Source organism: Geotrypetes seraphini, chromosome 14, assembly GCF_902459505.1.
Source record: "Geotrypetes seraphini chromosome 14, aGeoSer1.1, whole genome shotgun sequence".
NCBI lineage: Eukaryota > Metazoa > Chordata > Amphibia > Gymnophiona > Dermophiidae > Geotrypetes > Geotrypetes seraphini.
Window position 1 is genome coordinate 24,302,175 of NC_047097.1, and position 17,277 is coordinate 24,319,451.

At 44.1% G+C, this 17,277-nt stretch overlaps 1 protein-coding gene across 1 annotated transcript in view; it reads left to right on the plus strand.

The window, feature by feature from the left end:
• Nucleotides 1-242: 242 nt before the first annotated feature.
• The window catches only part of WHAMM (WASP homolog associated with actin, golgi membranes and microtubules), a 42,413-nt gene continuing 25,378 nt past the window's right edge, over nucleotides 243-17,277 (plus strand). Inside the window, exons 1-3 of the mRNA XM_033920544.1 lie at nucleotides 243-1,003; nucleotides 8,822-8,995; nucleotides 11,062-11,212. Coding sequence (XP_033776435.1) covers nucleotides 452-1,003; nucleotides 8,822-8,995; nucleotides 11,062-11,212 — 877 coding nt within the window. The 5' untranslated portion in view covers nucleotides 243-451. The remainder of the gene's footprint in view (nucleotides 1,004-8,821; nucleotides 8,996-11,061; nucleotides 11,213-17,277) is intronic.

Genomic DNA, 17,277 nt, shown 5'->3' on the forward strand with positions numbered 1-17,277 from the left:
ATGACAACTCCAAAATGTGGATTATCTGAACTTAGCAGAAGCAATTAAGGAAATATTTATAAACTATAGTTTATCCTTTTTCAGCCCCGCATAGTAATTTAAAGTGCATTGCCACCCAGCTTCCAAACTCCGCTGCTAGCCTTGCAAACATATGCGCACTTTAAAGGCCCTACCACGTGGCTGTTAAACGTCAAGCACCTGGACCAATCCATCTGTTTTAAATAGCGCCCTGGCTATGACAGGCCGCCAGCTGGAGGTTACTCGCGCAAGCAGCTGACTGCCAGTTGCTCTAGAAGTCACCGGGCCCTCGGCTGAGCCAATCACGCACAGAGAGATTGGATTGCGCTGCCCCCAAGCAGCCAATCAGGTGCAAGAAGGGTCGCGTTGTAGCCGTCAGAGGACTTGTCGGCTTTGGTACCCTGGTTAGATTAAAGCCCGGGAGGAGGCGGGCATGGAGTGCGAGCGCGTGGACAGCCTGGAGGGCTGGGTGGCGGTTCGTCCGCAGGCGTTCGAGGAGCTCGAGCGTTGCAAGCTGGGCTTCCTGGTGGGCTGGAACGAGGTGGAGGGCAAGTTCGCCGTCACCTGTCACGACCGGACGCGCCAGCGGCAGCGCGGGGGGGCGGCGGTGGCGTCGGCGGAGCCGAGCAGCTGGGCCGGCCTCTTCTCGGTGCCCGAGTTGCGCGGCCTGCACCGTCAACTGTCGGCGCTCGCGCCGGCCCTAGAGTCCCGCCTCCCCCACCTGCACGAGCCGCCGGCGGCCGGCAGCCTCTGGAGCTTGCTGTTCCCCGGAGGCGGCGGGCTGGAGGAGGCGGGCGAGGACGCGCCGGCGGCCTGCGGCGGGCTGGAGCGGTACCTGAGCGCCGCCGCCGAGGCCTGTGGCCGGAAGGTGCTGCTGGACGTGCTCTTCGCCGAGGACGCGGAGGAGTACTTCGAGAGCCTGCACGAATTGAGGAGGAAGCGGCTGGAGGAGCGCGTGAGGCGCGCCAAGGAGGCCCTGCGCAGGGTACAGAGTCTGGCTTCAGGGGCTGGGGCAGCCAGCGGGCCTTGTAGCGCATCGAAACACAGACGGTCCCTGCTCTAAAGAGCTTACAATCTAGTCGAGACAGACAAACTGGACAGGAAGGTGCCAGGATAAGCAATGTCTTAGCAGTGTCTCTGTTAACCGGAACTCAAGCAACCAGAAAAAATAATCTGAGAAATACTCCAATACTTTAAATAAAAATGAAGATAAATTTCTGCCCAAAATTAATCTTAGGTGTAAACTTGGTACACTACACTTAAGTCCACCCACACTTTGCCTATCACATGTCCGGTAGTTTGTCTGGAACAATTTATGAAATGGCATAGTATTAGTTAGGCCTATTCTTAATAGTAACCCTCAAGCAACCAGAAATTAAATCTATCAATCCCCATGGGTGTTGGTTAACTGAGAGTCTACTGTAATGAGATCCCCCCCCCCCCATCCTCTGAAAACAGATATGATTGGTTTGCTCATAAAAACCAAGGGAGGTGATGCTCAAACCTTACTGGCTTGTAATATTCCTGTTTTAGCTAGACTTTTGCATATATTATCGTGCACCTAATGCTCAAAGGGTTTTGCTGAAAACTAGATGCTATTATTTGGGTTTTTGTCAGGTATTTGTGACCTGGATTGGCTACTGTGGAAACAGGATACTGGGCTAGATGGACCTGGACCATTGGTTTGACCCAGTATGGCTACTCTTATGTTCTTATTTAAAAATGAACTTTCAGAAGAAAGTGCCTCCCTATAACATTCAAAACTTTCTGGCAGGTCCGAGGTGGCGTTGCATGTGAAATAACAGCTTGGTAGCCTGCATTTTTTGGTAGTATCTGCACTATTCATGTGTATGTTAATATGCATGTGTGTTCCACCTAGAACAGCAGTGTAATTTTAAAATATAGAGAAGTGCTGTGGTTGCTGTATACAAAATACAACAATTAAAAAAACAACAAAAAAGTATCCAACAATCGTCCATGAACATGCACATTTGACATCCATCTAATGTGTGCCTTTTATGGAAGGGTCCAAAGAACAGTTGTTACCATTTTTAAATTTAGGTTCTGGTTTATTTTATTTCCACTTTCTTTTTCCTGTCTATTTGGAATACATCTACTGTGCATATTCTCCACACAAACACACACACACCCCACCTCCCTGGGAATGCACAGAACTTGTGTGCTTTCTCTTCTGAATCTCAAACACACTTTCTTGTGCATCTCATTTGCATGTGATTTCCTTTGAGCATTGATCACTATTACTCATTGGAGCATCAGCTCTCAAGCCACATGATGTCCATTACATCCATTTGTCTAAAATTAATTGCATCATAACTAGATGTTTAGGTAATGGATAATCAAAAACTAATATTTTGCATAACAATTTGCTATGAAACAAGTGTTCATCTGGTACATGAACTCCTTTGTATAGTTGAGCTGTATTAAACACTAATGTAGACCTCCCCAGACCTTCATCACCTTCACTGGTGATATCATCACACTATATATCTGGAAGCACACTGGCTCTTTTAAATAAAAGCCCACATCAATAACCCTTACAAGTGATACTTTCACATGAGAATTTACTTTCAATTTGCATTTATCATACCAAAGAGCAGTGATGTCAAAGTCCCTCCTTGAAGGCCACAATCCAGTCGGGTTTTCAGGATTTCTCCAATGAATATGCATGAGATCTATTAGCATACAATGAATACAGTGCATGCAAATAGATCTCGTGCATATTAATTGGGGAAAACCTGACTGGATTGTGGCCCTCAAGGAGGGACTTTGACACTCCTGCCACAGAGTTCTCTGGCCAAAGAAATTTTTTTAAGTCAAGATATGGGTTCTCAACCCAGTCCTTGGGACATACCTTGCCAGTCACGTTTTTAGGATATCAACAATGCATATGCACGAGAGGAAGTTGCATGTACTACTTAGCTCGGTGCATTAGCCTGAGAACCTGGGGAAGCGGGTTCAATTCCTACTGCAGCTCCTTATGATTCCTGTATTTAATATAAGAATTGCTATACTTGGACAGACTGAAGGTCCATAATCAAGCCCAGTATCCTGTCTCCAACAGTGGCCAACCTAGGTCCCAAGATTCTATGCTGCTTATCCTAGGAGTTGATTGTAACCATAGAAAGGTGGTGTATCAAATCCTTTCCCTAACCTCTTTCTCAATTGCTTTGAAACCATAGGCTGCTGGCTTCAAAATGGCAATGCTTGACCCTTAACAGTATTCTTGTAGTACAACTGCAAGGGATCAAACAGCCTAACCTGGAGGCATGAGACCACTGCTAGGGCCAAGAGTGTCATTTTGAAGTGGGCGCTCTATGGGGCAGAAGTAACTAGGGATTGTTCCAGCAAGCCTCTGACCCCCCTCCCCACTGATGGGTGCTTCAAAAGGATTAGGAGGTAGCGAGTCTGAATAATGGTCTACTGTTAATCCCACTGACCTCCTCCATCCAACCCTTTTAAAGGTAGTGGGACCTGACTTCGGACCTACTATCTTTGTATTGCTGTGGCCAAGAATGTATAGTGTTCTGGTTTCAGCAGCACAAAAATAATTTTACAGTGTAAGTTACTAATTGGGATATTGACTTCCACAGTAAAATAAGCTGTGGTAACATGGTGATTTTACGGTACCTTAGAAACGATTGGCCTTATTTTTCTATTAAATATTTTTCACTGTTCATGATACCTTCTATTTCTAATTGACATTCATCAGGAATACACTATTAATCACATGAAATAGTCTCTTATATTTGTACATATATAGCAAAGTCGAGGTTATTGCCCAAAAATTAGCACAATTCTTTTATACCAACCAATATTTATGCTTTCAAAAGAGCCTTCTTGAGGGGAAAAGCACTTTCGTATCATCAGTAATACAGTTCTTGTTTTGATTAACAAGCTACAGTAGGAAAGGACATGGCATTAAATGCAGGCAGGAGATGATTTCTTAGATATTCTGGTTGATTGGTTTTTGACAGACATTCAGTCTCAGATTTCAAGCTACTTGTCTGACATTGCTACCTGGATGTCTTGCCGCCATCTAAAATTAGGTTCAAACAATTTTTTTGATGCAAACAACAATAAATACAATCCCAAGGCACCCCAATTCCAGAACCTTCCGAAACCCCTCACTCCATCCCCCCTCCCCCCAATGGTACTCTCCACCAGTATGCTCCCAGTCCGACTATCCGGGCGCCTAGATTAGGACACCCATCTTAAGACTGTACTGTGGCCCTTTGGATGCAAGGCTTGCAGATATGGCTCCCAGATAGTCAAGAACAACATCTTTTGCTTCTTAGCCCCTCCTGCATCGCGCGCCTCCCAGATGGCCAACTGATGCAACTGGTTCCGCCAATGCCAAAACGCCGGAGGGTCAGGGAACGTCCAGCATTGAAGAATACATTTCCTGGCCAGTAAACTCATCTTCCTGCACAGAGCCCGATGTCCCCTAGGCAAATGGCCAAAAGCCTCTGGCAAATCCAAGAGAAAGTGGATCTGGGTATTACACAGGGCTCTCCCAACTAACCCGAACATGTAAGAGATTATACGCCTCCAGAAGCGCTGGATAATGGGGCAGGTCCAGAAGGCATGTCCCAAAGTGTGTCCCCCCGACCCACATTTATAACACAGTGGTGTAGGGAGACCCCCACTATAATACAACTGGGTATGAGTGTAATAGGCGCATAATGTCACCCTATAATGCGTTTCCCTTAACCAAGCACATGGGGTCACCCCAGGCGTCACCCTCAAGGCACGGGCTACATCCCAATGTCCCAATTAATGTGCAATTCCCCCTCCCATTTACCCCGGATGACCTGGTAGTCCTTGGCTGGTTTTAACTCTTGCAAACTAGCATGAATGCTAGAAACCGAGAGGGACACCCCCCCTCCCGAGAGCCGCCATCTAAAATTAAACATGGCAAAGACTGGGCTCCTTAACTTTCCACCTAAATCTGTCTCTCCTCTTCCCCTGTTTTTTATTTCTGTGAAAAACACCCTCATCCTCCCTGTCTTGTTGACTCGTAACCTTAGAGCAGGGGTGGTAAAGTCCCTCGAGGGCTGCAATCCAGTTGGGTTTTCAGGATTTCCCCAATAAATATGCATGAAATCTATTTGTATGCACTGCTTTCATTGTATGCTAGTAGATCTCATGCATATTCATTGGTGAAATCCTGAAAACCTGACTGGATTATGGCCCTCGAGGAGGGACTTTGACACCCCTGCCTTAGAGTAATAGAAACAGGATGGCAGATAAAGGCCAAATGGCCTTTGACTCATCGCTCTCCTTTTCTTCACATATCCAACAAACTCCCAAAACCTGTTCTCTACAATAATGCTAAAATCAGACCTTTCCTTTCTGAGCGCACTGCAAAGACCCCAAACCTGTTTCTCACTGGCCTTCTTCTAAACCATTTATTTCCCCTTCAGTCTGTTCAGAACTCTGCTGCACTCATATTACACCAATGTCACTATGCCCACATTACCCCTCTCAAGTCACTTCATTGGCTTCCTATCTGTTGCCGCATACAGTTCAAACTCCTCTTACTAACCTACAAAGTGTATTTGCTCCACAGCTCCTCAGTATCTCTTGTCTCATATCTCTTCCCACACTCCTCTTTCCTCCCCCACTCCTCAACACTCCACTCATCAGCTAAGTCACTCTTATCTGTACCCTTCTCCTCTATGGCTAACTCCAGACGCCATCCCTTCTTTGCTGTACCATATGCCTGGAGCAAACTGCCTGACTTGGTACGTTGAGCAGTATTCAAGTCTGGCAGTATTCAATTCTAGATTCTGTGAAGATGCTTTCAATTCCAAACGCCAACCCACCTAAACACCAATATCTGTCTTATATTATTCCCTCTGTAGTTTCCCCCACCTGAGCACAGTATATTGATGCATCTTCTTGTCCAGTTTCTGTCTTGACTAGATTGTAAGCTCTTTTGAACAGGAGCTCTCTTTTCTATGTTTTGATGTCTAGTATCACTATAGAAATGAGTAGTAGTAGTAGTAGCAGGTTTGTTTGTTGTACAAATGTAATTTGATTTAGAAAACAATACACAAGAAAGCAGTAAAATACAATAATAACCAAACACTTCTACTAATCATCAAAAACAAAACAGGTATATAATGTGTAACACAAACATGAATATAGAGGCTTTTTCCTCCTCATTTTTCATTTTATTGGTTGCTCTTTTCCTTTGGGCTAGGGCAGGGGTAGGCAATTCCGGTCCTCGAGAGCCGGAGCCAGGTCAAGTTTTCAGGATATCCACAATGAATATGTATGAGATGGCTTTGCATGCACTGCCTCCTTTAGATGCAAATCTGTCTCATGCATATTTATTGTGGTTATCCTGAAAACCTGACCTGGCTCCGGCTCTTGAGGACTGGAATTGCCTACCCCTGGGCTAGGGGGTTACCATATGGCTCCAGAAAAAGGAGGACAGATTGAGACATCCGGATTTTACTTCCGTTGAAAGTACAGAATGACACGGGGAAAATATTTGTCCTCGTCCCCGCGACCACTGTCCCCGCAGCATCCATACAAGCCTCAGTACTGCAATATTTAGCTTATTCCTTCCTTATAAATCAAAGTTCTGGCTGCTGAACTAGAAAAAGAGATGTTCAGCTGGCAGGGCTTTGTTTATAAATTTTTATCAACATAATTAATATACTACTTTATCCTAAAGAAAATAAATTTTTTTTCTACCTTTGTTGTCTGGTTTCTGCTACCTCATCTTCTCATTCAATTCCTTCCATCCACTCTCTGTCTTCTCTCTGCGTCTTCCATTTGCTCTGTTACTGTGCCTCTCCCTTCACCCCCTCCCCCTCAATTGGTCTGGCACCCATCTTCTCTCTGCTCCCCCATAGGCTGGCATCTCTGTCTTCTTCCCTTCCAGCGTCTTCTCCCCACTTTCTGTTCCCCATTTCCCTTCAGCGTCTTCTTCCCACTCTATCTTCCCCATTTCCCTTCAGCGTCTTCTCTCCATTTTTTTCTCTTCAGCATCTTCTCCCCACTCTCTGTTCCCAAGTTTCCAAGTTTATTATACAGTTTGATTAATCGCCTAATCTATATTCTAGGCGATATACAAAGTAGTACGAATATTTAAAAACATAGGTAAATTATTACATAGACAAACAATATTTCAAAAACAAACAACTATAAAAAAAGAAAAAAAAACAATATCGAAACAATAGGAAAATTCTTTAAAAGTTACAATCTGTATCAAGTTCAATATATAAAGGTAACAACAATAGGAGGGAAGACAAACATAAAAAGAAGGAAATATAAAATAAAGAGGGATTATAGAATCATTTAATCACTAAAAGCATCATTAAAAAGGAAACTTTTAAGCTTAGTCTTGAATTTGTCTAAGTTCTTTTCTTCTCTTATATAAAGTGGGAGATCATTCCAAGACTGTTCCTCTCCACCCCCGTTCAGCACCTGTTCCTTTCCTTTCCACCATCACCTTTCCTTCTTGCCACCTTACCACCCTTCAGCACCCCTTGTGCGGTCCGAGAATCTCCCTCCCTCTTCCTTACCTTCGCTGTGTGTATTAAGCTTCCAGAGTAACTTGCTTAAGCCACCGGAGCCTGCCTGCAGTCGCGTGTCTGTGGGCGGAAGCTTCTCTGACGCAACCAGAAGTTGCAACAGAAATGGGAGGGAGATAGATTTGGCCAGAAGGAGGGAGGGGGCTGTGTACAGTCAGTGACCACTCGCGTTCCCTGCTTTAACTACGGGGACAAGACCATTCACCGCTCCACGGGGCGGTGGATGGCCTTGTCCCCATACCCGCAATAAGCACTTTTCCCTCCCCCCACCATTTTGGTGGGTTACCCGTGGGGAAAGCCACCGTGTCATTCTCTAGTTGAAAGCAATAGAAGTAAAACCCGGATGTCTCAATCCGTCCTCCTTTTTCTGGAGCCATATAGTAACCCTACTTTGGGCACTTGTAGTATTCCTGTGTTTGTGTTACATGTACGTACTTGTTTTGTTTTTGATGACTAGTAGAAGTTTATTTGGGTTTAGCTCATACCTTTTTTTCAGTAGTAGCTCAAAGGGCCCCTTTTACCAAGCCATAGTAGTGATTCCCATGCGGCAAATACAAAAAAGCCCATTCAAAATCTATGACTACTTGACTTTGTAATGGGGGCCCCAAGAGAGTTAGTCACAGAGGCCTTACAATCAGCCTGGTGCTCTAACCCAGTGGTTCATAATCCTTTCCTAGCAAGTCAGGTTTTCAAGATTGCCTATAAAGTAGGTAGGTTAGGTTCATAATCCTTTCCTAGCAAGTCAGGTTTTCAAGATTGCCTATAAAGTAGGTAGGCATTCAGATTCTCTCATGCATATTCATTATTAATTAACCCACTGGGACTTATCAGACTTTTTAATAGCTCTACTTAATACATAAAATACCCAAATAAGAGCTATGTTTCACACTGCTTCTTATGCTTATAAACAATTCATCATTTATTATAATAATATACACCATCAAAACATAACATTGTTTCATACTAAACATGCACACAATTATTCTCCCAAACAGTGAAGCTCCCCCAAATAGATTACTTAGGGGGTCTTTTACTAAGGCTAGCAAGCGCTAAATGCTAACGCGTCCATTATATTCTATGGACGTGTGTTAGCATTTAACGCACGCTAAATCGGCTGGCGCACCTTAGTAAAAGACCCCCCCTTAGGAAGGTGTGATGTTAGTTGTCTCATTTTGTCGTAATTAATCTGTGCAGCAGCTGCGTCTCTATTGACATAAAAATCTCTCTGTTTTCAGGTTCTTCATCAGCATAAAAATACCGACAACATGGTGGCCCTAATGCAGTTATATGAAGAGGAAGATGAAGCATATGAGGACTTAGTTACCTTAGCAACAGAATTCTATCAATACTTACTGCAGCCGTTCAGAGACATGCGAGAGCTTGCCGTATTATATAAGCTGGAAATTCTGGTACGTCTTCTGGGCTTTTTTTTTTTTTTTTGTAATATGGTTTTCTATGCTGCTCACAACGTAGTTAGGCACCAATTACAGTCACAGTGATTTATACATCCAGTTAGACTCTGATTCTTAAATCAGCACCGGGCAACTTTTTCACAGTTGCTGCTGGTGCTTGAAATTCAGCAGTTTGCTTTCTCTAAGCACAGTTTAAAATACTTGGTATTTATTTCTTATGTAAGGAAAGCCACCTGTTCTCTTGAATTATTCCATAATTGCATATGAAATGCACAGATCCAACTCAGTGGCTTGAAAATTATAAACACTTTTTTGTTGTTTGCCTACATTGTGTTCATTTTGGAGTGTTTTAAATATGTTAATCATTGTCAGCTATTTTGCAGAGATTTAAATGTCCAAATATGTTGCCACAGTGTTTAAAAGTGTGCAGTTTATATACTGTCAAAAGCTCAATTCAGCAAGGTAGTCTATACAGTATATATTGCTTTAATAAATACAAATAAATGCATACTTAACTGTCCCCATTTTACCTTCAGTTTTGGCATTTCCTATCCCAGAAAGAATGGTTAGGAGTCTTGGGTACTTTTTAACCATGGGGGCATCCAACATTTGATATGATGACATCTCAGTCAGAAGTGCTGGCATGGATGCTCTAAACAGGGATCTCGAAGTCCCTCCTTGAGGGCCGCAATCTAGTCGGGTTTTCAGGATTTCCCCAATGACTATGCATTGAAAGCAGTGCATGCACATAGATATCATGCACATTCATTGGGGAAATCCTGAAAACCCGACTGGATTGCGGCCCTCAAACACTTTAAAATCATAAGTGTTTGAGGCTTGAGTGGATAAGGCAGAGCTTACAGGAATGGACAAGGACAGCGACAAAACTCACGGGGACGAGGCAGGAAAATCGAGTTTCTGCGGGGACAGGGGAAAATTTGTCCCTGTGTCATTCTCTAGTGCTTATCTTGATAATCTTCTTTCTAGTAGAAAGGCATATTAGTCTCGAAGGCCCACCCTGTAGGATTTCAATTAGCCTGCTGCTGGCTCAAACATGTATGCATTTCTGGATGGTTTCTTGGCCCAAATGTCTGTGCCTAAGTTAAATGTAGAAAGGCGCCTACCTCAAAAACACACCCATGATCCACCCCTAACTATGCCCACTTTGGACTAGGTGCCTAATCAATGAAGTCCAATTAATGCCAATTATGAGGTGGTATTTGCCAACTATTGGTGCCAATTTAGTCTATTAAGTTAGGTGCCTGTATTACCTTTTAGGTGGACTTTATAGAATTGGGAGGCTTATGACTAACATTAGCTGGCAAGTTATAGAATTGCTCCCACCTACCTTTTTTTTTTTTTTTTTATCAAGCGGCAAACGGCACAGAATAACTGCTGCTGAGTAAAGTAAACCATCACTCGCAACAAATTGAATGTATGCGCCGCATGCGCGCACCTGCCGAATGCTTTACCAACTTCTCTTCTTCTTACAATACAATTTCTCTGCTGGCCACGGACACACGGAGCCATCAGATTTGAAGTGCGCATGCGCGCTAAGGGAATTATTATAGTGGATTTTAGTGTTAGTGTTACAGTGGATTTCCTTCCCCACACTTTATTGGCAAGTGCTGCTCAGTTAGTGACTCAATACTTTCCCAGGCAAGGAGTTCATGATGTAGCACCAGTCATGTACTGCGTCACTTAGGTGAGCATTAAGCTGCTCTTGCTAAGCCAGTGCAGGACACAGTTCTCTCTGCAGGAGGCGATTAAGCTCGGTATGGAAGATATATGCAGGGGTTTTGCCCCTACACAACACAGCATTCTCTGGCAATAACATATCGGAACTTAATTGAAGAGCACTTTTCCAAAACTCACTTAGGTCATCAGCAACAGTTTTGAGAAAAATAGGTAGCAGCTTTTGGACAGAGTGAGTTTGTGTTGATAATTTATTTTTTTTTAAAAAGTCATTTTAAATACCACAGACTTAGTGAACTTTGTTACAGGAATAAGCTAAGGGAAATGAATCTTGATTGTTAATGAGAGTTGGCATTTCCCAAACCTAGAAATCCCTGGAGATGGATGAACTGGGCCCTAAAAGAATAGAAACCTTGGAGAAAGAGGCTGAAAAATGGACCAAACAGGCTGAAGAAGCGGTGTGCTCCATTCAGAATATCACAGTCAGTTACTTTAAGGAGACAGTAAAAGCACTGGAAGGTAAGTGTCTTTTGAAATTGTAAAGGCTTTCAGCTTTTTCCGAACAGAGCAGTAATTGTAAAGCAGAAATTAAGAGGCTAATATTCAACATAATTTAATAGGGTAGGAAGGCTCCTACCTGGTCAAATCCTGCTGACTAACTCCCATGTTCATATTCAGTGGCACTTAACCAGATAGTCCGCTGGCGGCACAGACCTCTGTGGTACTGTCCAGTTAGAGCCATGATAGAGCAGAGGTGAAGCCAGGAGTTTTGCAGACTTCACTAATATTCAGTTCCAGTGCTTGGATAACTATCTCTGCAAGTAGGACCATAGAAATAGTAGTCCTAACTTACTCGGGTATCTGGCTACCAGGGCTGAATATTAGCTGTACCCGGATTAGCTTCCAGGAATCCCTGATCTGGATATTCAGTGCTGGTACCCCAATAAGGACAGCACTGCATATCTTGATGCAATTCAGCTGGTGGTGGTCAGCTTTTTAAAACCTGAAGTGACTTGTCCAAGGTGATAAGGAGCGTCAGGAGGACTTGAATTCTGGCTTCACTGGTTCTCAATTTGCTGCTCAGGTAGACAAGCCATGTGTATCATGGAAAGCTGATGGCACAATAGATTTGGATTTAGATAATGTAATTTACTTTTATTAGCTAATTACAAGATCCATGATTTCAGGGTTCTGGGAGGAGCCCTGGAACATGGTTCCCAGCTGAGGACTTTCACAATGAAACTTGGCTTAAGGGATACAAAATAGAAGAAAGAAGTCCACAAATTCTTGTAAATGAAGATCCGTGGCATCGGATCTTAGCCTCAGTTCCCACTGAACGCCAAAGCATAGAATGATCAGGAATAAACGTCTAGTGGAGGGAAAAAAAAACCCCAAACTTGAAAAACAATTGAGATCTTGGTATCTCCTTATTTTTTTTTTTCCAACCCTTTTGTGTGTGTTGTCTGCGCAGTGATGTCAAAAGAGGGGTGGAGCACCTCGGAAGCTGACTTTGTGGGGGGTGCTGACACCTCTCCGCTCCCCCCCACCCGCGGTGATGGGATGGATCTCTGAGATGCACTCCCCCCCCTTCCACCTCTTCAAATCTTTGTAGCATCAAGCAGGCTGCCCTAACCGCTGCTCATGCCAACCTCATCCCTCCCTCTGTCCTCACTTCCTGTTTGCAGGACCAGGAAGTGATGTCAAAAGGAAGGCTCAGCTGGCACAAGCAGCAGATAAGAGATCCTGCCTGCAAACAGTGAAGATTTGAAGAGGAATGGGAGGGCATGGCAATGTCAAGACAGCAGGGAACAGCGTTTTTGTTGTTTTTTTTTTTTTGGGGGGGGGGGCAGACGGTAGCAATGCTGGGTGCCAACTTTCCTCACTACACCTCTGCATTAAGTGTCTGCCCTGAAGGAGAAAGTGAAAGAGTAATCTGAATGGATTGATGCCTAAACATTCTGTCAGTTTGGGAATAATAAAATGAAACAAAGTGTAATAATGTATCAAAACCATTTACTGTCAGTATATTCATTCAATTTATTCATTCAAATTTCTATACCATTCTCCCAGGGGAGCTCAGAACGGTTTTACATGCATTTATTCAGGTACTCAAGCAGTTTTCCCTCTCTGTCCCGGCAGGCTCACAATCTATCTAATGTACCTGGGGGGATTAAGTGACTTGCCCAGGGTCACAAGGAGCAGCGTGGGTTTGAACCCACAACCTCAGGGTGCGGAGGATGTTGCTTTAACCACTGCGCCACACTCTCCCCTTAAATATAAATATATTCCAAGGATGGATTTTACAGTTTAACTACAGGGTGTCACTTTCCTATGGCTAGAGATACTGCCTTGCTTCTTCACCATTAGACTATTTGCATAGGCACCAGAAACAGATACGGTTCAGTCACCAAGGTTTGCCATAGAAACCATTAAGAAAGCAATATGCTTCATTTATTAGGTTTCACAGTAGAACTTATAGCAAAGAAAGTGGAATTACACATCTGAATCCAACAAGGACAGAAGTGTGGTGGCAGCAGGGGGAGGGTGGAACAGTGGAATTATTTTCAGTCACTCTACATCAGGGGTGTCAAAGTCCCTCCTCAAGGGCCGCAATCCAGTCGGGTTTTCAGGATTTCCCCAATGAATATGCATGACATCTATTTACATGCACTGCTTTCATGGTATGCTAATAGATGTCATGCATATTCATTGGAGAAATCCTGAAAACCCGACTGGATTGCGGCCCTCGAGGAGGGACTTTGACACCCCTGGTCTACATGCTTGTGTGTATGTGTGTCATATTTTTGTTTGTGGGTATATTCTATGTGTTGTTGTGGGTGGCTGGGTTATACCGTATATACTTGAATATAAACTGGGATTTTGAGGCCAAAAATTGGCCCAAAAATGGGTGTCCCGGTTTGTATTCGAGCCAATACACCCCCCTTCCAAAATTATTGCAGGCCACTGCAAGGCTGTGCATCTTGCTGCCTTCCCTGTCCTCATACCTCCATCACCGATCCCCGGTGGAGGTGCAACGGGCATGAGCGAACTTTCCAAGTTCCTGCCCCGCTGTTAACAGGCTTCCTTTCCGTGAGTGTCTTTGGCCGTGCTGAGAAGCACGAGCTGGCACGCGATTTGGCGTTGCTGCTCAGTGCTGAGCAGCTTCCTTAATGGCTCCCACGTACTCTCTTTCAGTACATCAGTGTTTCCATGTTGTAGAACAGGGGTCTCCAAAGTCCCTCCTTGAGGGCCGAATCCAGTCGAGTTTTCAAGATTTCCCCTAAGAATATGCATGAGATCTATGTGCATGCACTGCTTTCAATGCATATTCTTTGGGGAAATCCTGAAAACTCGACTGGATTCAGCCCTCAAGGAGGGACTTTGGAGACCTCTGTTGTAGAAGCTGGAAGTCCTTCTAGAGAAATTAATTGGGTCATTGTTTGAGGGACTTTTATTTCTCTGGAACACTAGGCTGGGACTGGCCCGACCCATTTTCAAAGTTGATGTCTTTTCACCAGTTTCTCTCAAATTCCAAATTTTATCATATTCATTAAATTTTTAGAGTTGGTTTGCTCCCAAACAGACAGGCAGACATTCTTGACTCCTTATATTCAAGAAATGAATTTCTTTCCAATATCCATTGGGTTGGAAAGAATAATAAATAACGATATTAGTCTTTTATTGCTCATTGCCTGTCTGGGTGTTTGTGTAAGTGAAGGCAGTGCCCATCCTGTCTTTCTGATTAGAAACTATTTCCTATAAATGCACATGCAGTAGTAACTTCTGTTATATGTGTTTTAGGGATTTGAGTTCATTTCAAACCAAGTATTTCCTTGTATCATGTCACATGTAAATTCGCATTGTTATTGTGTTTAATATATAATCTTTGTCTGGCATCTGATTGCAGTGAAAGAGAGAAAGTAAGCACATCACTGTGGAATATTGGTCCAGGCAGCATCTGGTTTCTCATTTAACTCTAGAATTTTCTATTTGATTTCTTGCTTTTGTCTGTGCTCTGCTGAGCTAGGTTATGTAAACAGACCTCATTAGTTCTTCTGGCATTTGAAGTAAACCCCCATTCCTACTGCGGGCATTTAAGTTATAATCTGTTCTTTTCATTCTTAACCAACGCCTCTCACTGCTTGGCTTTAATTCTGAAGGGACTAATAGCACAAAACAGAGAACCTTCCAGACTTGACCTACTTGTGTGCTGGTTACATCACAGTTTCAAGCACAGGTTATCCCAGGACAAGCAGGCAGCATATTCTCACATGTGGGTGACGTCATCCACGGAGCCCCGATGTGGATAGCCTCACAAGCAGACTTGCTTGTAAAACTTTAGAAAGTTTGCGAATGCCGCACCACGCATGCGCGAGTGCCTTCCCACCTGACATAGTGCGTGAGTCTCCTTAGCGTCTCCTCAGTTCTCAGTTTTCCGCGGAGCCGAGAAGTCCTCGTTTCGATGCTCTGTGCTAGACTTAGTTCTACTCGTGCCGTCTCTCATCGTGGCTCGTGTTTTTTCCTTACAGGGTCGCTGTGTTTATTGCACGTTTCATTTATTTTATTTTATTTTTAAATTTAGCTTTCTTTCTTATTTTTTTTGTATCACGGCAGGGCCTACTTCGCGGCTTCAGCCTGCGGGCTCGATTTTGCCATGGCCATGTTTCATTCCATGTCCCGGCCGGTCACAGGATTCCCGAAGCCTGATCACGTCTAGAGGTCGTCGAGTCCAGATTCAAATAATCTTCAGGGTAATGGGTCAGCCTTTGCCTAAGGCCTTGAACCCCATTCCTGCCCTGACCTCAACTCCAGCAAAGTTTTCTACGGGGTCAAAATCTTCAACCTTGACCTCGATCAAACCTTCCTCAGTGGGGAAGTCTTCATCTTCGAGGGGCTCAGCTAATTCTTTTCCTGGGGCGCCATTATCCTTGGTGTCTCCATCAGGTATGATAGCTAAGCCAACCCCTACGGACATGCCACCTCTAGAACCGGTGGGTCCGAGGATCTCCAGGACACGTGTCTCGAAATCGAGACAACACTCTTCCTCAAGATCGTCTTCCTCGGAGTCCATAGCCACACCAATTGAACCAGCTCTAGTGGTCTCAGTGTCGGCTTTGCAGAGTATGTTGGAAGTTATTCTGCATCAGGAGTTTGGTAACATGCTTGCCAAATTAACTCCTGCCTCAACCCTGCTTCTTGCAGGCCAGCCTGAGCACTTAGTAGTATTACAAGGAATCGAGTCCTTGAGAGTGCCTCCAGAAAAGTCAATACACTCTATATAAGGAGTCGAGTCTTTGCAAGTGTCTCGAGATACATCTGCACAAGGAGCTGAGTCCTTATCAGTGCCTCGACTTCAATCTCCAACTTCTAGCCCTACCTCTACACATAAGGCATTGCCTTTGAGGCCCAGGACAAGGACTCCTCGACAATCCTCATCGAGGCTAGATTCGAGATCACTGCCTTGTTCTCCGAGGCACAGTTCATCTCCACACCATCTGTCGAGGTATTCAATGAGGCCCAGGTCCTCTTCTTGAGACAGACAAGGCATAGACAATCCTCGAGGCAGCCACCTTCCTTCTCGAGGAAATCTATGGCAGAACCATTCTCATTCGAGTCCTTCTGTGATTTTTCATCACCAGCTGGTTCCTTTTTGCCTATGGATTCAGATCTCAGGTATCAATATTCCAGAGAGGCTTCACCTTCTTTCTCAACTTTGTGAGGTACTTCGAGGGGCTCTCGTTCACCTTCGCCTCAATAGGGCCACCCCTCTTCTTCTTTGGTGTCCTTTACCAAATTTCTATGCCAAATGAGTAAAGACCTTAACATCACTTTGGAGTCTGATTCCACATACTCTAAGGAGTATTTGGAAGAACTGGGTATACCTAATCCTCCTAGGGATTCATTAAAATTACCCATGAATGGCATTCTCACTCAAACTTTAAAAAGAAATCTTGCTACACCATATTCCGTTCCTGCTGTGCCAGCAAAACTGGAATCTCGATATCAAATGATTCACTGTAAGGGATTTGAAAAGTCTCAACTATCCCATCAATCTCTTCTTGTTGAGTTTTCCTTGACAACAACCAATCCGGCCAAGGTCTATGCCACAGTCCCACCTGGCCGAGAGGGAAGGGCCATGGATAAATTTAGCCGGCATCTGTATCAAAATTCTGTGATGACAAATAGAATTTTAAACTACAACTTTGTCTTTACATCATAGCTGAAATATTAAGTCAATGTGATGCCCACTTTTTCAAGTACCTTCCAGAGCATCGCCTGACAGAGTTCCAGCATATGCATTCCACTCTGGGTCAACTTCGCATACATATGGTCCAGGCTGCATATGATGCTTTTGAGATGTCCTCCAGGGCCACTGCTTTCTCGGTGGTGATGCGCCGTCTTGCCTGGCTCCACACCGTAGATATGGACCCGAATCTACAAGATTGACTGGCCAACATCCCATGCCAAGGCAATGAGTTGTTCAATGACTATTGAGACAATTACAAACCGCTTGTCTGAGCATGAGAAGTCATTTGCCTCCATCATCAGACCAAAACCGAAGCCTTCCACAGCTAAGGGTTATA